Source organism: Cottoperca gobio, chromosome 9 (assembly GCF_900634415.1).
Source record: "Cottoperca gobio chromosome 9, fCotGob3.1, whole genome shotgun sequence".
Lineage (NCBI taxonomy): Eukaryota > Metazoa > Chordata > Actinopteri > Perciformes > Bovichtidae > Cottoperca > Cottoperca gobio.
In genome coordinates this window covers 7089352-7100387 of record NC_041363.1, presented here as the reverse complement: position 1 = coordinate 7100387, position 11036 = coordinate 7089352, and the positions used below count along the sequence as shown (strand labels likewise).

General features: G+C 39.1%; 3 protein-coding genes across 5 annotated transcripts; 1 reads left to right on the top strand and 2 right to left on the bottom strand.

Moving 5' to 3' along the window:
- Positions 1-256: 256 nt before the first annotated feature.
- nfu1 (NFU1 iron-sulfur cluster scaffold homolog (S. cerevisiae)) lies at positions 257-3713 on the bottom strand. Its single transcript, XM_029439165.1, has 8 exons — positions 3603-3713; positions 2937-3037; positions 2711-2846; positions 1789-1855; positions 1577-1694; positions 1415-1478; positions 1136-1310; positions 257-874 (listed from the first exon to the last, which is right to left on the bottom strand). The coding sequence occupies exons 1-8, from the start codon at positions 3659-3661 to the stop codon at positions 836-838; spliced, it is 759 nt and encodes a 252-aa protein (XP_029295025.1). The 5' UTR covers positions 3662-3713; the 3' UTR covers positions 257-835.
- Positions 3714-3731: 18 nt separating this feature from the next.
- c9h9orf78 (chromosome 9 C9orf78 homolog) lies at positions 3732-6261 on the top strand. Its single transcript, XM_029439164.1, has 9 exons — positions 3732-3904; positions 4114-4173; positions 4259-4310; positions 4406-4476; positions 4626-4703; positions 4982-5179; positions 5301-5437; positions 5536-5640; positions 5830-6261. The coding sequence occupies exons 1-9, from the start codon at positions 3825-3827 to the stop codon at positions 5925-5927; spliced, it is 879 nt and encodes a 292-aa protein (XP_029295024.1). The 5' UTR covers positions 3732-3824; the 3' UTR covers positions 5928-6261.
- Positions 6258-10924, bottom strand: med22 (mediator complex subunit 22). Of its 3 annotated transcripts, none has more exons than XM_029439166.1 (5): positions 10696-10924; positions 10322-10478; positions 9403-9483; positions 8507-8715; positions 6258-6944 (listed from the first exon to the last, which is right to left on the bottom strand). In XM_029439166.1, the coding sequence occupies exons 2-5, from the start codon at positions 10442-10444 to the stop codon at positions 6752-6754; spliced, it is 606 nt and encodes a 201-aa protein (XP_029295026.1). In that variant the 5' UTR covers positions 10445-10478; positions 10696-10924; the 3' UTR covers positions 6258-6751. The 3 variants fall into 3 exon arrangements, with proteins under 3 accessions (XP_029295026.1, XP_029295028.1, XP_029295029.1); XM_029439168.1 differs by having other exon boundaries at positions 10623-10777; XM_029439169.1 differs by lacking the exon at positions 6258-6944 and having other exon boundaries at positions 7313-8715; positions 10696-10917.
- Between the last annotated feature and the right edge of the window lie 112 nt (positions 10925-11036).

Below are 11036 nucleotides of genomic sequence, written 5' to 3'. Positions count from 1 at the left end.
TTGAAAAGTCCTTATATAATTACAATGTAATTAGTCACAGTATCCTGCCCATTGAAACAAATGAAATAAAATGTAAAATAAAACCGGTTTTATGTTTTACCAATTGCCAAGCACCAAACACACCTTTATAACAGCTAATCTAGATAATACTTTCCACACTCTGGAAAAAGCAGGCATTCATACAATAGGAGACATTGACGGCACCGTTGCTTATTTTACACGAATACAGAGTAAATAAAAATGACCAGGAAGCAACTTCTTTAGATATTTGTAAATAAGAGATTATGTACGTCAACATTACCAATATTTTCAGATTTTTAAGAGGCTTAAACCTTGATGCTCATGTTTAGAAAAATGTATATCTGATATATGACACCTTACAATCTATCAGTCCAGTTGATCATGCTCTAATAAAAACATCTCAGATCTCAGACTGCCATCTTCATTTCTTTTAAGAGCGGTTACACAGATTATATATAGGCACAACTGTAATAAAATATTCCAACAAACTTTATTTATACACATACAGTATATGTATTTTAAGCCTTAAGGCTGTTTTGACTAGTGACTGATTCAAAAAGGTGTAACAATGCAAAATAACAAATATAATCTATTTCAGCTGTACAGCCAGTAGTTCCTATGACCGGTGCTCTACTGTCCAACTTCTTCTTCTTCTTTTATAATCACGGTACAGAAAACAGCCAGCAAAATCAATAACATCTCTATGAATGATGATGACAGCTATGCTATACTGTACACCAGCTTATTTTCTTGCAACTATGGCTTGTGTTAAAGGAGGTGGCCAGGGGACGGAGGAATGTTGTTTGAGTGCAGTTCAAACTTGAGCAGCCTCCTCCTCATCCTCATCTTTCACCTGTGGAAAAAAAAGGACAAGTTTTTAACACTTTTAAGAAACACAGACTCCAAAAAGTATATTTTCTTTAATGCAATTTTGAACAGTTTGGTTGCCCTACAACTTTATGTGTGCTAATTGAAGCTGGCAATTATGATTAATGACAAGGCATGCACCAATATAAACAGTTATCCAATCATGAAAAGTAATTAAAAAATACAACATAAACCATCTGTTGCTAAATGTATGCAGTATTTTTTATATACTGGCAGGAGAACAAACCTGCTCCACTGATTCAACTTCGGGGACGTAAAACTGCAGCATGTTTTGAATTCCACTTTTCAAAGTAACCATGGAGCTGGGACAGCTGGTGCAGGAGCCCTGCAGCTTCAGTTTCACAACACCGTCCTCAAACCCCCTATACACAATATCACCTCCATCCTCCTGCACTGTTGGCCTGGGGAAGAAGAACATCAACGAGTGTGGAGAAGGGACAGAAAGCTATGTTAACAGGGAACAGCTGCTGATACATTATCAGAGTGCATCTTCACAAGCACCTACCTTATTCGAGTATCCAGCAGTTCTTTGATCATAGCGACTACTTCGTCGTCATCATCTGACGGTGCTGAAAAGACAAGTGGAGATTACTTGGCATTCACAAAGTTTGCCCTACCAATTCTGTCTATTTCAGTGTTTCCCTGCACAGCTGGTTGAAATCCTTACCTGTATCTGCACTAGGCGTGCTGTCCTCATTGACCACAGGAAGTCCAGAAGTGAAAAAGTCCATGATAGCAGCAAATACATCGGGCTTGATAACTTTCCATTCCATATTTTCATCAGACTAAATGGAGACGGAGAGAAAAACAAGCTGTTCCAAGCAATGACATCATAATGTGCCACACTATGAGGTTCATATAAACTGGACTTGGTTTTACCCTTGATATGGTGATAAAGTCGGGGCCCAGGAAGACACTCTTGACTCCCTCAATCCTAAACAACTGTCTGAAGACAACACAGAACTTTACTGAGGTTTTGTTACATTAGGGATGAATTACAAAGTTAATTTGACTCTTAAAACACTTGAAATATTAAAAGACGAGGCTATACAAACCAAACCAATAACAGATATGCTTACAAATAGAATATTTACACAGCATCCATGCACCATGTGCATTACATATACGTCATACTTTTCTAATATATACTTTATTACGACACATACAGTATTTCTGTTTAGAACTTTAAAAAATGAATGATTTAAAGCTCAATTGAATATAAAAGCTCAAACAAGCAACAACAGTACCCGAATCTAATCATGTATTGTTTCACACATTTCTGGGCAATGGATTAGACCAGGGGTGTCCAAACCTTTTTCACTGAGGGCCACATACAGAAAAATATATGAACAGCTGTGCGGTGTCCGTCGTATCTGTGCTCTCACCACATGCAATCCAGTAAAAATCTAAAGCACAAGCTTTATCTGACACTTGATGTTTTAAGTTAGCTGACAAGTCAAAACTGTGTTTCTGTGTTAGAACTAAGAAGTACAAAACATTCACACGCAAGTTTCTATCTGGGCCTTATTCCATTATACTTTTAGAATTTGCTGTGGGCCAATTAAAAATGGACCGCGGGCCAACTGCCGTAGTTTGGACACCCCTGGATTAGACAGATAAACTTTAAGGACATTGTATGCAGACTCAAGGACAAACTGAGGAGCACACAGAAGTCTCGTTGCTGTTTCTTATTCTCTGAGTTTCTTGGTTCTCATGCAACTGGTACCGCAGGTGAATAACACTGCTGCTGTGAAATCAATGTATTACTCTCCGTTAACCTTGTGTTTAAGAAGTCCTATACCTGGCTAAAGGTGAGCAGTGAGCATCTCGAGGGCCGGCAAAATTCATAGTCCCTGATTCAAGAACTGTACGGCCGGGCAGAAACTTTAGACTGTTTGGATTTGGTGTGTCCTGCGTCTGCACAAACATGGTCCTTCCTGGAAGGAGACAAAACACAACATCAGTCATTCATTATTTAATGTTTTTCCAAGTTAGGCAGACACAAGGAACCCTGAAGGCATACACACCAGGAATAACCCAATGGGGGTTTTGAGGCCATCTGTTTGGGACTGCTGTGTTATGTGAAGGCCAGTGTAATTGGGCACACTGATATCCACTGACTGAAATACTTAGACAACACAAAAGAGAGATTGACAGGGTTACTACAGCAAAAACAACACTTCATTAACACTTTTATGCTGATAATATGAATATTCACTGCCCATGCAAGCCTGTTTTATTACCTCCCTGCCACTTGTGGATGTGACAATAACATATTCAAAGAGGAATCAGTTGAGTAAGACTAGGCCACTAAAAGCCTTTTGTGCAAACTGATAATACAACACGTAACTCCTTTGTAGCAGAGGTAATCCAAATTGTCATGGCTGTAGATACTAACGTTATTGACAAAGGGGGCGTATTTATTTGTGTACTTAATTGTGTCAGACTTGCAAATAATTATTTATAGTACCACAATAAAGAGCCGTTTTGTTATTTTAACCTACTCTGATCTAAAGAGTTAAAACAGTAAAAGACACGTGAATTATATCCTTATGCGTCACTCTGCAATTTAGCTACCTAGCTAGCCGCTAGTAGTTAACTCTGGTACTTGAGAGGTCGATGCATTCGTACAAGCATTAAAGCATAATGAGAAGGGAATGGCACCATCACAACTGTCACACAGGAAAACTTACGGACGCGAAAGCCTTGCTGAAATGCCCAACAACCTGCCAACCTGCCTGTAAGTCGCCATGTTTGTTATGGTTATCTAAATACCGGAAGTGGGACGCTCTATTTGCGGAAGTGATGCAGTATTATTGTACGTCTTCTAAAGTTCTCCCCTCAAAATCCAACCATCTGCTGTCGTCAAACGCAATTTTACGAAAGCTCTAAAATAACATTAAACTGCGTTAAAAATGCCCAGTGGCAAAAACTTTAGACGGAGAAGGGACTCGTCAGAAGATGTGGAGGAAGATGAGACAACTAAAGAAGTCAGGTAAAGTACTTTATTGAAACTACAACACAAACAAAAAATACCAACGTTAGCTAGATTTACGCTATGTTAGCTAACGTAGCCAACTGCTCCTTCACTTAAAAAAAAAAACAATAACTACGTATTCATTAGCGGACGTTGTGTCTTTATTGTAAGTTGTATTGTTTTAGCTAACGTCATTTATAATGTATGTGTATTTCTTGGTCGTTTAGATCAAAAGTAGAAGAAGCTAAAGAGCTTCAGAGTTTGCGGAAACGACAGACTGGAGTCAGGTAACGTAAATGTTGTAAATGTAAAATGTATAATGCTGTTTGAGAAATGTATGAGATTTAAATTAATATTTATATTCTCGTTTAGTGTGACCGCCCTGTTGGTCGGGGAGAAACTGCCACCAGAAACTGACATTGATGTAAGTGACGTTTTAGAATATTGCTTTTCTTTTTTAATTACCTAGAATATGTTTGTGTTTAATATTTCCTTGTTATAATAAAAATATTCTCACAGAATGACCCCTTTAAACTGAAGACTGGAGGGGTTATTGACCTGAAGAAAATCAAAGACAGGAATAGGGACATGTAAGTAAATATGTGGCTGTTTTAATCATGTTTGACTCCTTGTAGTAAACATATTCTATATACACTTTGTATATCATTACAAAATGGAAAATGTGTGTCATCCCATATGACATTGATGTGACTCAAGATGACCACTGTTTCATATGCAGGACAGAAGAGGAGACGGACCTAAACCTGGGCACTTCCTTTTCTGCTGAAACTAACAGAAGAGACGAGGATGCGGACATGTACGTCTGTTTTTTTTATTACTTCAGACACAACCAGAGCACCTCTTCCTTAATTTGTTTGCATGAGTATATCTATGTTTTAGATGGCAATATCAAATATGTGCATGGCTTCGATCGGTAATTTTATTTGAAAGTTAAGTGAATTTCCTGCTATAGTTTTAGCTGTATCTAAAATTACATACAATTGTAATCTCCAACATTTAGGACAACATTATGGATACTTACAGTTGTTTACAAAGTTATTCATAGAAATATTTTTAACCTTGTTTTTTTCACAGGATGAAATATATTGAGACAGAGCTGAAAAAAAAGAAGGGCTTGGTTGAAGCAGAGGAACAGAAAGTTAAGGTGAAGAATGCAGAGGACCACCTATATGAGCTGCCTGAGAGCATCCGCGTCAATTCTGCCAAGAAGACAGAGGAGATGTTGTCCAATCAGATGCTGAGTGGGATCCCTGAAGTCGATCTTGGCATTGAGTACGTATAGGAGATTCTCAAAATGATCCTGTAGATACATTTTTAAGACATGGCAGCGACGAGCTGACAGAAAGGATACAGCTCTGTTACTGACAGCCTGTATCTGTGATTTCTTTCCCAGTGCAAAGATAAAGAACATTATCCAGACAGAGGATGCAAAAGCAAAGCTTCTGGCAGAACAAAGAAACAAGAAAAAAGACAACGGCACATCATTTGTACCCACCAACATCGCTGTCAACTATGTGCAACACAACCGCTGTGGGTGATGTCAATCTGTAGACATTTGATTTCAAATGGTGAGAAGACACCAGAAGTAGTTAAAGGTTGATTTAAATATGTAATGTGTCTTTTCTCAGTCTATCATGAGGATGTGAACGCACCACAGAGGCACCAAAGACACAGAGAAGAGCCCAAAGCAAGGCCGCTGCGTGTGGGAGACACTGAGAAACCAGGTCCAGAGGGTAAGAGACAAAAAAGCCACACAATGTTCCTTCTAGTATAGCAGCTCAGTACCACTGGACTATATCATACTACTATTGTCCTTGTAAGCACACTGAAACAGGAGCATATACAATTGTACTTGTTTCTATAAACTATGGCATTAGACTTCATTTGTATAATCTGGATTTAAACCTTCTGTTACTCCACAGCTCCGTCACCACCCAACTACCGCAAACGTCCAAACAACGAAAAGGCCACAGATGACTACCATTATGAGAAGTTCAAGAAGATGAACAGACGATATTGAGGAGCTGGATGTTTTTTTTTGGACTCCATTAGATGTTAATCTTTGTATAAGTTTGAATTTGCAGACTGGTTTTCTCAAACAACTGTTAATCAGAGTAGTTCCAAGCCAGTGTATGTTTTGTTTTTGTCTGTTCCACATTGTGGAAATCATGTGGCTTGAATGGCTCAGGATGGTCTGATAACCAATGAATACAGGAATAACAAGACATGTTAAACTGAGTGGTATTCCTGCTCTGAATTGTGAGATTTGCTTTTTTATTCATTGTTAAATGTTGACTTTTAGTTGTAGAATTGTGTTTGACTTCAAAACATTAAAAAAACATAAAACCACAAGATTTAAGTTGTTCTTTAATGTGACCAGTGCTAAAGAGTAAACAAAACAAAAACATTACAATAAGAACATTCAATACTTAAGCCAAGTCCAACATAACAATGTATACTAGTAATTAAATGCAGTAAAAAAAAAAAAAGGTACACAACAAATCCATGAAGTTGTCTGCATTAGCCCAGCATTGTATGTACAGTATATAAACCAGAGTATGCAGATTTATAAATTCATTTAAACTGAGGGGAATGTTACTTCTGAAATGTTACGCAGGCCATTATTATTCTGACTGAGTATTCCCAGGTATTGTTTAGTACAGTTTTATTTAACTGTAACACCTGTTTATGCAAAATAAATCAATGCCAAAGTCTAAATGTTAGTCCACATCACAGTGGCAGACCAAATCAGACACTAGTTCACAATGTGTAACGGAAACTATATCAGCCAAACCACTGAAATACAAACTGAGCACAAGAGTTCATCACAGTCCGTTTTCTTCCTCATGGTTTCTCTATAGAGGAAGTCCCGTGTCCGTTGAGGTGGTTCTGGGGGTTTGTCTCCTGTGGAGGAGGTCCCTCTACATCCTCTCGGTCACCCTGGTTGGAGCTGCAGCTGCTGCCTGGGGAGGCCCAACTGTCTCGTCGGCGGTAGGCCTCACACAGTGGCAGATCAGCGCTGTCCCACTGACTGTAGCTTTGCAGAGCGGAAACCAGTAGGAGGCAAAGAATCAGCGCAGCACAGAAAGAGAGGAGCAGACGAGAGCGGCAGGTCAGAATAAGCACATTCATCCACATAGAGCAGCACATGAAAAGGCACACGTACGATAGAAGCATGGAGGTTATGCAGAAGCACTGGAAACTGGACACCGAAATCAGCTGTTTATTAATTAGATACTGTAGTCAGAGGTGTGACTGAGCAACTGTTGAAGTTCAGCAAAAAAGGTGCGATTAGTTGCTGACGGAGGAGAAAGCAGAGCGAGTGCAGTGAGGAAGGAAGGCCCACACCCGGCATGCTCTAAACAGGACTGAGACGCTTTTCTCACAGAAAACAAGACAAACTCCTTCAGTGTTTTGTCTCTACTTTATTTCTTAATCATTATGGGTCTACTGGAACAGCTGGCACAAACTGGTACACAAGTACAACCACCATGTGTGATGGTTACAGCTCCAGTCACTTGTGGTCTTAAGGACGGAATCATTAAAAAAAAAAAAACTATTACCCAATTGCTTTTACAGAAAAACACTTCTACTGGAGAAACTGAGTAGTTTCAGATTTGACCTCGAATAAATAACAGCAAACAGTTGCGTCTAATTTTACAGTCTAAACCAAACATTCATCCACAATCCATCCTTAACAATCTGCCTTATAAACCATCACCGTTCCATTTATGATTTAAATATTACATATAAATAATCTTGAATAAAAATGGATGCATCTATAAAATCTTTATTCTGATATAGTTATTTTAATGTGTAATTCTTGTAAAGGGGGTTCCCTACAAAGCTTTCTGTTGCTGTAACCAGAAGCTTTTTGTTTTTTAACAACCATCGAACAATTCATCCATGAATAAAAATCAAGTGCTTTAAAATCATGGATTTTAATGAACTCTAGTCATTACTTCAATAAAAAAGACATTTTAGTAGTAAATGAACAAGGAGCAAAGGCCGGATTACTTCAATCCACTAAACCATGCATCTCTCCCATGTGCCTGAATATTTGTTTTAACGTCTCTAAAGCCTATTGGATGCTGCAGACTTCATCATCATGAAGAACTAAACCCAGCAGCAGATCAACGCCGACACTTTCTGTTAGGACATTTATCCTTGTCACGAGAAAAGCTCTCTGGCTGCATCAGTAAACTGCACTGACTGCTCAAAAATACTTGAGTTGCATACATTTACACTGCTAATATTCAGTTGCATTCCCCTTTAATGCTGACGTCCTCTCTACTTTGACCAATTATGACGCATGTCAGAGCAGAAAAAAGTCAAGGCACTTACTAATCAATAACAAAGTGCCTTAGTGAGATGATCTCCCTCACAACGACGCTCAGCAATGATCGGTGTTGATGAATGGTACCGTTTCGATATGACGATGAGATAAATTCAACCCGAAAGGTGTCAGGTTTAGATGTTGGCAGAACGAAACCCTTCCTTGGGCTCAGCAGCGAATGGTAAAGGTGAGACAGTACATGGTGCTGGGCATGGGACAACAGAGGGGCGGTGGGATGGGGGCAAGTATGAGCCTATTTGTACCTGGAGGAGTAATATTCTTCCTCTAGCTCATACAGGTCGATGGCGATCTCGTCACGGAGCGAGGTGAGTTTCTTGTCGCACTCCTCCTGCAGCGAGCGCAGATGCTGGTTCTGGAGGCTGATGGCGTCGTTCACCGAGGGAAAGTCGTTCAGGATCAGGAACTGCTTCAGATCGGACACCAGCTTCATCAGGGACTCACCCGCTCGTACCTGATGAAACACAGAAGAGGGGAAATGGGCTTAGAAATTAATGATTACGCTGATGAAAATAAATACTTTATTTTAAATTCTAGCGAAGATCCCAAACTTTATAAAGATACAAAAAAGTGGGCTCAACTTTAAATTAGCACATTTACAATATTTCCATTTTAAAGGAACTGATACAACATAAGACACATGGTCTAGGTTTTGAACATTTCACTCGGTATAAACAGCACATATACAATGTTAGAACAAGTCAATGCAGAAGTTACGATGTTGAAACCAGCAAACGATGATCGGATAACTGCATAATCAGAACATAAAACATCTTAAAAAAAGCTTTTTATTAATGTGAGGACATCATTTTATTTCCAACATGTCTGATATTTTAATGTCATTGCCTTATATCCATTACATTTTTTATTGTTAGATTGTATGTCATTGCAGTCCTGACATGTTTTGGTTCCTGTTTTAACCATAAATCACTTTGTATGAATAAAGTTTATTATTATTAATAATAATAATGAGGACTGTGGTGAAATGTGAGGGATCGTGTGTGCTTGTGTTTTCTTCAAAAAGTTGCAAGACAGCAGATTCAGTGTATGCCTACACTTTTAATAGGATATATTATATAACTGTGAAAAACAACAGAGTATGTTGCATATTCTGGACCACTATGCTTTGTGCAATACTCACAATGTTGGCTGCTCTGACGTGCATCTCATAATGGTCCTGCTCTGCTTGGGTTGCTCGAGAAACCTGTGTCTCATCCTCTATCTGGAGGAAGAAACAGTGAGAAGAATATCACATCAACTCATGTGTGCAGGGCAAAGAGGAACAATCTCTAAGATTAGAGATTGTACTTTCTACAATAGATGTAGAATGGGAGCCAGAGCCTTCAGCTATCAAGCTCCTCTCCAGTGGAACCAGCTTCCAGTTTGTGTTCGGGAGGCAGACACCCTCTCCACATTTAAGAGCAGGCTGAAGACTTTCCTTTTTGATAAAGCTTATAGTTAGGGCTGGCTCAGGTTTGCCCTGGATCAGCCCCTAGTTATGCTGCTATAGGCTTAGACTGCCGGGGGACACCTCCCTGCTCTCTTCCTTCTCTTCTCTTCCTCCCCTCCCTCTCTTCTTCTCCCTCTCTGTCTGTATGCATTTATGTAAATGTATGTTACTAACTCATCATCCGGGGCATCATCCCCGGAGTTTCTGTGTCTTTCATGTGGCAGGTTGCCACTGATAAAGTTTACGTCAGGATCATGAATCGTGGCTGCGCAAATGTTTCTGTCAAATGTTGTATCTGTACTATGTTGTTTATCCTGTACACGCTACATCTATTGCACGTCTGTCCATCCTGGGAGAGGGATCCCTCCTCAGTTGCTCTCCCTGAGGTTTCTTCCATTTTTCCCCCTTTAATTATGGGGTTTCTTCCTTGTGCGATGCGAGTTAAATACATTTCATTTTAACAATGTTAAGAGCGATGGAGTGGGAGAGATGGGGATATAAATGTCCTTTTGATGCAATATTTCCTGCTTTCCATCACAATGAATAAACTTAAAACACATCCAAGTGGTAGCGATGAGAAACGAGTAAACTGGGGTCTGTATTTATGTACCTTTGCTGTTTTGATAATTTCTGTGAAGTTGTCCAGGATGGACCTGATGTCATCTTTCAGTCTCTTGTTGTAGTTCTGCAGCAGAGACTCTTTGCTTTGAGGGAGCACTCTCTGAGTAGCCATCGTGCTCAGGAAACAGCAACACAGCGCGCGTTACCTGTACACATTAAGTTAACACACATAAATCCATTCAGCTGTCGAGGTTTGTAATAACAGTGAAAACATCATTCACGAGCGAGCAACTAGCTAGCATGAAAAGGCGCGTGCTTTCATAACAGAGACGGACGAGAAAAACGTGAACCTTACGTAGAGTTCATATATGTAATACTGCATAAATATATTTGATTACAGGTTCGGTAAAGTGTATCACTTACTGATTACCGCATACTTTGAAAACAATGTAGTTATTGTTTAAAAAGAGACCAACTAGGTTTGCTACTTCTTCTTCTCCTAAATGTTTAATGGTAGCTAACATCCGGCGTGTTACCGCCCTCTAGTGAAGTAATTCTTCTCACAACAAAAACACTTTTATTTTTTAATAAAAAGGTCGGTATTATCTCTGTAATAGTTTCTTTGAGTCATATCAAGATTTTCTGATTAATATGCATTTATTTATTTTATTATAGCCTGAATCAATGCTTAAACTAATGAAAATTAACCCTTTCAGTGGCAAAAAAACTATATTTCAAAGTAAAAGCACAATAGTTTTATCAAG